Source organism: Puma concolor, chromosome C1 (genome assembly GCF_028749965.1).
Source record: "Puma concolor isolate L17-30 chromosome C1, mPumCon1.1.hap2, whole genome shotgun sequence".
Lineage (NCBI taxonomy): Eukaryota > Metazoa > Chordata > Mammalia > Carnivora > Felidae > Puma > Puma concolor.
In genome coordinates, this window is record NC_141674.1 from 19376487 (window position 1) to 19387931 (window position 11445).

Below are 11445 nucleotides of genomic sequence, written 5' to 3' on the forward strand. Positions count from 1 at the left end.
GATCCCTGGGGGCCCCAGCTTCCCCTGGAAAGCCCCCTCAACACAGTGAGCAGGTCCATGGGGGTTCCTGGGAGAGGAGACAAAAAGCCAAGAGGCTGGTGTTATCACAGTTACTTTATTGCATCAGAGTTCAGACCACCCCTAAGTCCAGCCCCACTGAACTCCTCCTTCCGTACAAAGGAAGGCCTTTGTATAGGTTTTTCCTCTACCAGGAATGCACTTCTCCATTCACCCTTTCCAACCCAAGACCTTGAGGGTCACAGGCAGCACTGATTATTCCCCTCCTCAGTGCTTCCCCTGACAGGCCATTCTGATGTGAAAGCTTTTATCATCCTGCATGGATCCACAAGCCAGCTGGTGGCCTGCCTCTGAGCAGAGGCCCAGGAAACACTGAAAGCCTAACTGAACGGTGATCAAGGAAACCAGGAGACAGGCTGGGAACAGGATATGCAGGACATCAAGGCCGGAACTAGAAAGGCTGGGGGCTCACCGGGTGGGGAGATGACTGAAGAGGTATGGGGCACTGATGGGATCCATTTCCACTTAACACAATCTTCTATCTTTGGGGACTTCCTGGAACTCTAAAGCTCCAGGCTGGAGGTCAAAGAATGGTAAGAGTAGGCTACACACATTAGGAGCCTCCCCCTTTCCTATCCACCAATGACATCTGGGTAGAGGGGGTTTGCTGAGCCCTCTTCTGCCTTTCAGATCAAAGCAGACTCTGGCCTGAATTCCACTGTCACTCCCTCTCAGATCATCTGGAAGCTCCAAACCAAGGTCCTGGGCCCAGCTGACCCCCAATCCTCATCCCTAGCGAGAGGCAATGGGGGGAGGCAGGCCAAGGTGGCCCACATTTTTCTCTCTTTTCCTCTCCCAGGGCAGGCCCAAGCGGTGAACCCCAGCAGCTCGCGGCCAATCCCCAAATCCAAGGACTGGCCATCACCACCCCTGGCAGCTGAGGCATACACAGAAAGTCACCGAACGCCAGACACAAACAACGTTACCAGGCCTTGTTCCCATCTGGAGCCAAGCCCGGACCCCTGGGCCCCCACTACACCTCCCTCCCTCCCTCCCAGCTGCCCACCCCCCCCCCGCCCGCCCCCGCCATTCACTGGGCCTTCCGGTTGAGTCTGTGCCGTACCAGCTGGCTCAGGAGGAACGCGGTCAGGACACTGCTGCCCACGGTGAGCAGAAAGAGGCCAGAGAAGTTGTGGGGCCAGCGGGTATGCAGAGGCTCATAGATGGGCCGCCGGGCCTCGTAGTCCAGTGCCACGGCCTCCAGCTGGGCCAGCGTGCACAGCACCAGGAAGACATGGAAGAGCTGGTGGCCCTGCCCGAAGACGTGGCAGCTGCCAGGAAACCAGCGCTCAGGCATGAAGGTGGAGAAGAAAGCGGCGGCCAGCAGGAAGAAGACCACCTGGCACTTGTGGTAGAGAAGAGCCGGGTCGTCTGAGGTAGGGTCAGGGGACACCAGGATGCGATGCACCACGGGGCTGATGTCCAGCGCGTAGGCCAGCGCTGAGGGCACCTCCTGGCAAGTACGGCCCAGCAGGCCAGGCTTCTGGATGTACTTGTTGTAGCAGGAGCCAGTGCAAGAAAGCCAGGCGAGAAAGGCGGCCACGGGCAGGAAGACGGCCTGCACCCGGGCGTGCCAGGCAGGCTCGATGGCATAGTAGAAGTGTGCCAGGGCGCTGCCGAACTGGTACACGGCCACGCCCACGTAGTCCAGGAAGAAGAAACTGTAATGCCAGAACTCGGACTTGGCCTGCAGGAGGTGAGCCAAGGCGCTGAAGGAGAGGTAGGTGAAGGATGCGAGGAGGAGGATGAAGAGGGGCAGCGCGTGCGGGTCTCCCCAGATGCCCACGGTCCCCACGAAGACGGCCAGCCGCAGCAGCAGCACGACGGCTGCCAGCAGGTGGGTCCACACATTCACCGCCTCGTTGTGCTGCTGGAACAGCGTGCGGAAGTAGAAGTGCCAGGTCTGATGCAGCGGCCGGTAGCCCACGTAGATGTACGGCTTCCAGAAGAGCGGTGGCACTTCGGCACGGTCCACTGTGAACACGGGCTCTGGCCGCCTGGACGGCCGAGGCTCCTGGTGGGCCTGCCGCAAACTGGGCAGGAGATGGCTGAGCTTCTGGGCCACCATCGTGGCCATGGCTGTGGGCCAGGCAGGGAGCTGGGAGAGTGGCCAGAGCAAAGTCAGGGGACTGGTGTCCTCGACCCTTGATGGCACCACCAGCAGCAGCTGGGAGGCTCGGAAGCCCAGTTCTTAGTCCCTCCTTCCTGCCCCCTTGTCCCCACACTGAGTTTCAGAAGAGAGGAGTCGTCCTAAGGAAGAGCTAGCTCAGCAAGGATCCCGTGACTGTACTCCCCGATGTATCTCATGTGCCTCGAACAGTGCCTGGCATGTAGTAGATGTTCAGTAAATTTCCGAGGAATAATTAAGGAGGCTCACTACCTCAGCCATTTCCATCCCAGTCCAGGCTCCACACAGCAGCCCCTGCTGTTTCCTCCTGTGTTCATGCCGCCATCTGTGTTCATCTGGTGGTGACAATGACCTTGCTGACAGACCCGCTGCCTCTACCTTTAGCCCCTTCCGAGTGACCAGGGTCTCCCACTCACTTTCCATCACCCTACATGATCTGGCCCCTGCTACCTTTTTCCAGCCTTATCGCTCAACCGCAGTGCCCTTCACATCCAGCCATAGCCTCACCACACCACTGGGCCTGCTGTTTCCCACATGTCCTCAGGTTGACACAAGCTGTTCCCTCTGCCTGAGGCATTTTCCTCATCTTGCCTACATGGCAAACTCCTAATTATCCCTCAAAACCCGTTTCTTCTGTGATACTTTCCCCGGCCCCCCGAACCTCTGATGATGACCTCTCTACTTGAGTGCCTACCATAAGATACCAATCCTTTCACTAGTATAACGTTCCCCATGGGCATTAAACTTGCTCATGTGAGCTCACTAAGGGTAGGCAGTGTGTGTCATTATTTTGTGAACCGCTGGTGCTTAGCAGGCGGCTGGCACTCAGTACTTGTTAAATCAAAGAACATAACAGCGTCCCGGTAACATTTCATACCCTTTAAGTCTCCAACTCAAAAAGCCACTTTTGTTCCTGAAAGTCCCTGGTAACAACTGGTCTATAAAACAGCCCTCCCCCTCATCCACAACTCCCCTCAGAAGATCCCTCCTCCAGCCTTTCCATTCCCACCCATGCTTGTTAATGCCAAAGAAGTCAAATCTAACCCCTCAGCCTGCGTTCGAGACCCTGCTCCTACCCTCATTCCCACCTAACCCAAATAGCACACCCTGTGCCAACTTCCTTTCCCTCACTGAAATGCTTTTGGGCCAGGGGACCTCCTTACTGCCCCCCTCCCACTTCCCCTGTATAGGTTATACAACATAGCATATAAAACATATTCATTCATTCATCCATTTGTGCATGTAGCAAACACTGTGCCCCTCCTCTGCCTCCGATCCTGTGCTCGGTCCAGGGGAGGGCAGAGAGGAAAAAGATTTCATCCCTACCCCTGGGAACTTCATAGTATGGTGGAGTTACCGAGATGAAAACAAATCATAGCAAATGCTTATACAGTACTTGCTATGTGCAAGACACTGTCTCAAGCACTTTATGTACAATTGACTCATTTATGCTTCTTAACCCCCTGTGAGTAGGTGCTCTCATTATTCCCATTTTTCAGATAAGGAACTGAGGCATGGAGAAGTTAAGGACCCTGCATCCCCCCCCCCCCCCCCACCTAGGTAGGATCTGAACTCAGCTTGCAATCTTAACCACTGAACTGCCCTTTGCAAGACACGGTGAGAAGTGCTATTCATCAGTCCCTAATTATATACCCTATATACAGTTTGGCCCGGAACCAGTTGCTTAATTCAGGCTTATCAGTATTCACTATGGCATTCATTAAATCAAAACATCTACTGAAAAACTAGCACCTGCCAGACGACTCCCACCCCTCAAATTCTCTCTAACAAGTTTATTAGACTCAGCATCCTGGTTTTCTGTCCATCTTTCTTTCTTTCTTTCTTTCTTTCTTTCTTTCTTTCTTTCTTTCTTTCTTTCTTTCTTTCTTTCTTTCTTTCTCTGTCTTTTTTTCTGTCTTTCTTTCCTTTTTCATTTACTTATTTTGAGAGAGAGAGCAGGGGAGGAGCAAGAGAGAGAGGGAGAGAAAGAATCCCAAGCAGGCTCCAGCCTGATATGAGGCTCGGTCCCACAACCGTGAGACCACAACCCGAGCCAAAATCAAGAGTTGGACGCTCAACTGACTGAGCCACCCAGGAGCCCTGTCCATCTTTCATCAGATATTTATTGCAACTACCTGTGCACCAGTCACTGTAACAGGCAAGGAGATCCAGGGCAGGATAAAGCACTCACGTTTCTGCCACCAGCAGCACCATGATCACCCCCAAAAGCCCCCTGATAATTTATACACAGTCCAAGTAAATGCAGGGAGCTTGCCATGCAAAGGCAGCAAGACAAGCCGCCAGCCCATCAAGCCTCCTCACCCTAGCCTGAAGCTCCCCCCGCACTACACTTCTCAAGTCAGCTCTGGTCTCTGGCCTCCCCTGGTCCAATGAGGAGGCAGGAGTTAAATAAGTTACTACAGGGGCGCCTGGGTGGCGCAGTCGGTTAAGCGTCCGACTTCAGCCAGGTCACGATCTCGCGCTCCGTGAGTTCGAGCCCCGCGTCAGGCTCTGGGCTGATGGCTCAGAGCCTGGAGCCTGTTTCCGATTCTGTGTCTCCCTCTCTCTCTGCCCCTCCCCCGTTCATGCTCTGTCTCTCTCTGTCCCAAAAATAAATAAACGTTTGGAAAAAAAAAAAAATTTAAATAAGTTACTACAATACTGCACAAGGGGAGTACAGGACGCCTCCACTTCCTATTCCCCAGACAGCCTTGCCGGCCACTTCCGTCCAGACCACAAGAACCCCCTGGCCTGCTGTGCTAGTGGCGGAACCAGCAGTGGAGGTCCTCTCCTCCCCAAGAGCCTGGGCTTCAGCCTTCACCCCTGTCTACAACTTTGGCTTCCCAACTCGGAACCTTGGGGAGCCAGAAAAGGCCTCTGAAAGCATCTCATGCAGCACCCTTGTTTTACACTGAGAAAACAAGAGCCCAGAGACAGAAAGGCCTTCCCCAGCGTTGCCCAATCCAGCAAGGTTTCCATTCCACCCCAAGGGAGAAGACCAGGGAATGATAATGTGCGATGGTGGCCTAGTTCCTGGGTCCCTGTGATCCATTAAATACAGTCCAAGGCTCCATATCCCACCCTTAGAACTTCCCAAGGCCTAACAGCCTATTAACGTCTCTGAGAAGTCCTACAGCAAAGAAGCCAGCTTCCCTCTGTTGAACCTACATGTGTCAAGCCTACCTGACCAAGGATTCTTTTCCTAGTAATAATTATATTACAAAGCCAGCTGAATTGGGGGCACCTGAGTGGCTCAGGCCATGATCTCACAGCTCGTGAGTTCGAGCCCCGCATTGGGCTCTGTGCTGACAACTCAGCCTGGAGCCTGCTTCAGATTCTGTGTCTCCCTCTCTCTCTCTCTGCCCCTCCCCTGCTCACATTCTGTCTCTCTCTCTCTCAAAAATAAATAAACATTTGAAAAAAAAAAAACCAAAACCAGCTGAAATGTAGTAAGTGTTTACTATGTGCTCAGTCTTTATAACCTTGTTACAATTAATTCTCATAACTAGCCTTTTGAGGTAGGTATTATTATGCCCATTTTGCTGCTGAAGACAGTGAAATTCAGAGAGGTTAGGAGCTCCTTCCCAAGGGAGGAACATGGACAGAGAAACAGAGAGAGAGAGACAGAGACAGAGAAGCCAGAATTTGGACCCAGCTCTCTGACTGCCAAGTACAGGCACTCTTAGCCACTCTGCTGCTGCCCTGCCTCCTGTCACACCAATCTCCATCATACTTTGGAAAAGAATGGTCTAAAGCAGGTAGCCAAGGCCTTTCCCATTAATTATTTCCTTAGTCTTCCAGCAACTGACACACATCTAGAGACCTCAGCCTCCCCACATTACCAAGCCACCCACTGGCTCTACACCAACGAAGCCCTATCTCACAGCTCCCTCCTCAGGTGGCAATAGGTCACTCAGGGCCCTCCTCCTCCACCAGACGCAGTGGACCCTAAGCACAGACCCCAGAGGCTCCATCCTGGGATAAAGAGATCCTGTTCCCTACTTCCTTTAGACTTCACCCAGCAGCCCCATTCCATCTGAACAGGTCTGTTTTCGGAATTCGTTCCCATCTCCTGACTCCAGGGGAAAGGAGCAGGTGCAGGGGTCCAGTAAGAGCTGGAAGGATGAGGGGAGGGATCCAGAGGCCACCCTCAGAGAATCCTGAGTCATCTGCCCACCAGGCTGCCAGGACCTGCCTGCTTCAGGGCCCCCCTTCCTGGCCCCCCTCCAAACCTAGGTTACCTAGGGAATTTTCTCGAGCCTGGGGGCTGATGGATTCTGCTGTGGGACTGGGCAAATTCTCCAGATGCCAAGCACCTGTGGTACTTCCACAGGTGAGGGTCACTAAGGGCGGGGCTTCCAGGGACTGGAGGTTGTCTTGTGTGATGTCACCAGAGGGTGGGGCTAAAGACAACCTCCACCTCTCCCTTCCCCTCCCCAACACCATTCCCACATTGGTCAAATCCAGGCTAACCACTGCCCTCCTAGCCAGGCCACGGCTGCACAAGGAAGCTCAGCATTAGCCTCCACGGGAAACATCTGGGAAAACCCAGTGGCTGGCTACAAAGTTATGACTTACCCAAGATCACACGGCAAGGCAGGCAAAGCTGGGCTGAGACCAGGTGACCAGGGCCTGGTTGATGGGTGTCAGGAAAACTTGACTGGCTTCTGTCCCCCTACTCCCCAGGAATCATAATGGAAAGAAGTTAGGACTGAAGGAGAAAGCAGACACTATGAAGGCTCATGAAGGAGATGGACTTCAGATTCAGACAAACCAGGTTTGACGCCTGCTTCTGTAACATGCTAGCTTTGTGATCTAAGACAAGCGACTCACCTTCTCTGATCCTTAGTCCCTCATGGGAATTACAATATCATCTATGGCACAGACTGCTTATAAGGATCTAACTTTATTCGGACAAATTTTTAGCACAGTTTAGCAACTTGATAAATGATTGCTACTATTACTAATTATCATTAATAGTAGTCGTATTTGCAATACCCCAGCCTGAAAGATTCACTTGATGTCCCCTAAAAAACTGTCCTCTTTTGGCCATCAAGAGCTGGTTCCACTGGACTTGGGGGCTTCAGTTAACCTTGTCCCTTGAAATATTTACTTTTCTATGAGGATGCATGTGAGGACCAAGGAAATTTGGCTGGAGTTGGAACTTCTGGAGACACTGACCTTATTTAATGATTAAATTCTCCCCAGCATAGACCATTCAGAGTAACCCCTGTGGATTCACAGAGCCCTGAAGATTTGCACTTGGGCACAGACGCAAGAGAGGTGGCTGGGAAATGAAACTGCCAGGGAGAGGGTTGCCACTCCGGCTGCCCCATCCCCCAGTGGGAGGGTGAAGGGGTAGACCATGCTAGCAGGTGATCCAGAAGGCATAAAGTCTGGCCAGGGCGTGTCCTGCAGGTTTGGGAAGCTTCCAGGTTGGCCGAGCCCCAGAACAGAGATCTCCAGGGCTCAAGTGGGGGCTCCTGTCAATCCGAGGAGCTCTGTCCTCCTCTGCCCTCCCACCTCCCATTCTCCTTTTCCATCTCCTCACCTAGCTTCCCAACCAAGTCTTGCCCCAGTTCCTCCTGGCCTCTACCCGACACACACGGTCCAAAAGTCCCGTAAGTACCTGTGAGCAAAACAGAAGACCAGGTTGTCGGGATGGGGTAGTAAATGGGCTTTGAAGTGGGAGAGCCCCGGGTTATACCCATCCCGTAGATTTTAGTGCACACGGCAGGCAAAATGCGACAGGGCTGGGGCACATGTTGAATGAAGCAGACAGGCTCACCCACACAAACGATATGCCCACGGGCCTAGGAAAATCCAGCCCCAAGAGAAGCCACCGAGGTGGTGACCACGCAGAATTGGAGAGAGCTGACGTCCCAAGGGAGGGCATCTACCACTCCGGCAGACTACTTCAAGTGAAGCCATGTTCCCATTTTTATGTGAGGATGGGATTTCAAGTCTGAAACTTAACAGCTCTGTGACTTTGGTAAGTCCCTTAACCTCTCTGAGCCTATTTCCTCATTGATAATCAAAGGATAATAATAGCTACCCCTTGGGCTCTTGTGAAAGCAAAACAAAGTTACTGATGCAAGATGTTAGTTCTGGCACAGCATGGCGCCGCTGTTTTTGCTGTTTGTTGGATTCTAGTCCCGGCTCAGCCGCTTAATCCCTGTGTGACCTTGGACAAGTCCATTCCCCTTTTGGCCCTGTTTCTCCAGATGTCAAAGGAGAGAGTGAATTTATCAGTAACGTCAAAGGTCCCTTCAGGCCCTGAGACATTCCAATATTTGTTTTAGGCCCACTATGTGCCAGGTGCTAGAGCGTCAGCAGTGAACAAAGCAATTAAAACACTTCCCTTATAGAACTAATAGCCCAGCTAATCAACAGCTAAGGGTAAGAACTAAGGGTGTTAATACCCTGCCTTCTTGGAGCTTAATAGCCTAACGAAAAAAACCCACCTAATATGAGTATTTGGTTATAATTAACTTTGTCTCTTGCCTCCATCTTGGCACGTAAAATATTCATTGTTGCTTCTCTGGGCCTTCATTGTTCAGCACACTCCCTCAAGACAACTTTATCTTGCCATAGAAGACAAAGTCTAACCTCGTAAAAATAATAGTAAGGCAGGCTTGGCTGGCTCAGTAGATAGAACACAAACTCTTGCTCTCAGGATCATGAGTTCAAGCTGCACATTGGGTGTGGAGCCTACTTAAAAATACATACATACATACATACATACATACATAAGATAGTAAGGCCAGATCTGCGTTAACACAGGAGTTGTTAGGAGATCCTTGAGGGATCCTGACAAGGACAATACCACATACAAGCCCAAAATATTAATAAGATGAGGCACTAACATCGGTAATTTACAGTGGCTTGCTGTTTACAAGGAACTTTCACCCACATTTCACTTCTGCCTCAAAGCAACTCTGAGCCTCCGTGTAAGCTGGCATCACAGCCCAGGAGGCAGGATGGCAGAGGGCACATCATCTGACTCCAAAACCAGTGCTCTTGCCCTTTATCCATTGTGGTCAACCTCCAGTCACCCAGGGGATGGCCATACATTACACAAGCAAAGGTTTCATCCCCGGCTGGCCTCCTGATCTCCCAGCAACTGGGTGACCTCCTTCAATGTAAACCAATTCCCAGACTCGGCAGAATGTGTTTAAACAAAAAGTCCTTCTATTTCTTCCAAAACCAAACGGACATCATTTTTGCTTTTTGTAACCGCACTTTGGGCCTCCATTTGTGATCGGGATAGAATAAATAACTCAAAGGGATTCTTCTGTGGAACTCGGACTCACAAATGCTCTGAGGACAAGGTAGAACTCTAAGAGGAAGGCAGGCCCAGAGAGGTTGGGTGAGCTGGCTACAGTCGCCCAGCACAAGGGATGGAAAAAGGACCCAACTTTCACCACTGGCCAGCAAGGGCCCCTCTGGTTAGGGAAACTGAGGCTGGAGAGGGACAGCCTTTCACCACGAGCCTCAGAGGTGGCACAAGACTCTGGTTGTGAGGCTGAGACCCCCTTCCATGGGAGCTAAACAGAAGGTCTTGGGCCATCCGTCCGGGTGCAGCCAGGCTCCGGGAATCCGTCAAACCCTCAAACTCACCAGCGGTGGCCTGACCAGGCCCCCCTACTCAGGCCAGGCCAGAATGGGCTGCCCCAGGGAAACCTTTGGGGAGGGGGGTCCTCAAAGCCTGCAGGCTTGAAGCAAGTGCTATGGGTGGTGTGGGGCTCCCTCCCCTTTCCTCATTGGGTGGGGAAGCCTCCATGTTTTCCTGACACCAAGGCAGGCCTCTCCATCCCAACCGGCCCAGGAGTCCCCAGAGGGGGACCCTCTCACATCACCCAGTTCTAGGTACTCATGCACCTTCTGCTCCTGGGGTCTCCCTGGATCCGCCTCCCCCCCAGCCCCGCCGCAGGCGGAGCAGCGAGCCGCCGGCCTCTCCTCCTCCCGGCCACCACGGCCGGCCCAGGCCGGCCCTCCGCCCTGCCCACTCCCTCGGAGGTGCTCCCTTCCAGCTGGTCCCCCAGCATCCTCCCACTCTTGCCCGGGGGTGCTCCGACTCCAGCCTCTCTCCCCGCCCGCGTGCGCGCCGCTCCCCGGGAGCACGCCCCGCGCCCCGCCGCCGGCTCCTGGTACCTGCGGCGGAGCGGAGCGGAGCGGCGAGGCCGGCCGGCTCCGACCGCGGCCCTCGGCGTCCCGGCGCCCCGCCGACTGATAAAGGGGCGGCGGGTGGCCCGGCCCAGAGGCGGGCGGGGGGCGGGGCGCGGGGCGGTGCTTCCCTACCCGCCGCGCCCACATGTTGCGCCCAGCGGCAGGGGGGCTCCCCACCCCCGCGACCGTGCAGTCCTGGGAGTTCCTCTGGCGATCGTGGGGCAGAAAGACGCGGAGACGGAGGCCCGGACAGCAGAAGTGGTTGCCCAAGTCCCCGGCTGGGCGGTGGCGCTGCGGAGCCCGCTGAGCGGGTCCCACTTCCGCGGTCTTGAACCACCAGCTCCCGAGCCCGGGTAGCTGACTTGCGGGCGCCGGGCAAGTCGGAGCAGGAGCGCGGATAATTCCAGCGAAAGCCCGCCGCCCAGCCCCGAAGCCAGCAGGAGCCGCACACGCCACCGCTCATTGGGCTGTTTCTGGTCGAGATGGGCCTGGCCTTCCCCGTCTTCGTGTCTCTGCCTGGGGAGTTCCACCCCGCCTCTGCACCCCTGTCTCATTTAAGTTCCCACCTTACCTCTCTCCGTGGGCGGTTTCCCCTGGTCGGCCAGCCCAAGGCCTGGTGTTTGAACCTCTGTTAAAACACCCACTTTCTACTCCCTAGTGTAATACCCTGGTGTAATATCTCCCCCCAGAAGTGGGAGCACCCAAAGGGTGAGGGATCCCTGCATACACGAGGCCCTCAGCGTATCGTCCCTCCCCCGCACTAGACCAGCAGAGTGGGAGACACCCCCACCGCGTCTGGGGTGCACACAGCCTGATGGATACAGAGCAGAAAGGGGACAGTCTAAAAGGGGACACTGCTCTGCCCTCAGGGAGTTTTGAGTCCGTTCAGAGAGACTGTGCAGGGGGCTGGGCGAGGTGACAGGATCCACATCCTGGTGCTACCCTTAACTCACTATGTGACCTTGGGCAAGTCTCCTTGTTCTCAGCCTCCAGTTTATTACTTATAAAATGGAAACAGGAATACCTGACAGGTTGTTAGGAGAATTAATAAAACAACGGGTATGAAGGTT

General features: G+C 54.0%; 2 protein-coding genes across 5 annotated transcripts in view; one reads left to right on the top strand and one right to left on the bottom strand.

Moving 5' to 3' along the window:
* MTFR1L (mitochondrial fission regulator 1 like) overlaps window positions 1-1047 on the top strand; it is a 44255-nt gene extending 43208 nt beyond the window's left edge. The window contains exon 7 of the mRNA XM_086716090.1: window positions 878-1047. Coding sequence (XP_086572216.1) covers window positions 878-959 — 82 coding nt within the window. The 3' untranslated portion in view covers window positions 960-1047. The remainder of the gene's footprint in view (window positions 1-877) is intronic.
* A 60-nt stretch (window positions 1048-1107) lies between these two features.
* PAQR7 (progestin and adipoQ receptor family member 7) lies at window positions 1108-10435 on the bottom strand. Of its 4 annotated transcripts, XM_086716091.1 has the most exons (4): window positions 10361-10406; window positions 7758-7835; window positions 6448-6881; window positions 1108-2541 (listed from the first exon to the last, which is right to left on the bottom strand). In XM_086716091.1, exon 4 carries the CDS (start codon window positions 2153-2155, stop codon window positions 1109-1111), a length of 1047 nt encoding a protein of 348 aa, XP_086572217.1. In that variant the 5' UTR covers window positions 2156-2541; window positions 6448-6881; window positions 7758-7835; window positions 10361-10406; the 3' UTR covers window position 1108. The 4 variants fall into 4 exon arrangements, with proteins under 4 accessions (XP_086572217.1, XP_086572218.1, XP_086572219.1 ...); XM_086716092.1 differs by lacking the exon at window positions 10361-10406 and having other exon boundaries at window positions 1108-2176; window positions 6785-6881; window positions 7758-8930; XM_086716093.1 differs by lacking the exons at window positions 6448-6881; window positions 7758-7835 and having other exon boundaries at window positions 1108-2176; window positions 10361-10435.
* Window positions 10436-11445: the final 1010 nt, after the last annotated feature.

What these genes read in the sequence shown, in the direction of transcription:
- PAQR7 (XM_086716093.1), bottom strand. Translation starts at nt 2,155, where the DNA reads ATGGCCACGATGGTGGCCCAGAAGCTCAGCCATCTCCTGCCCAGTTTG.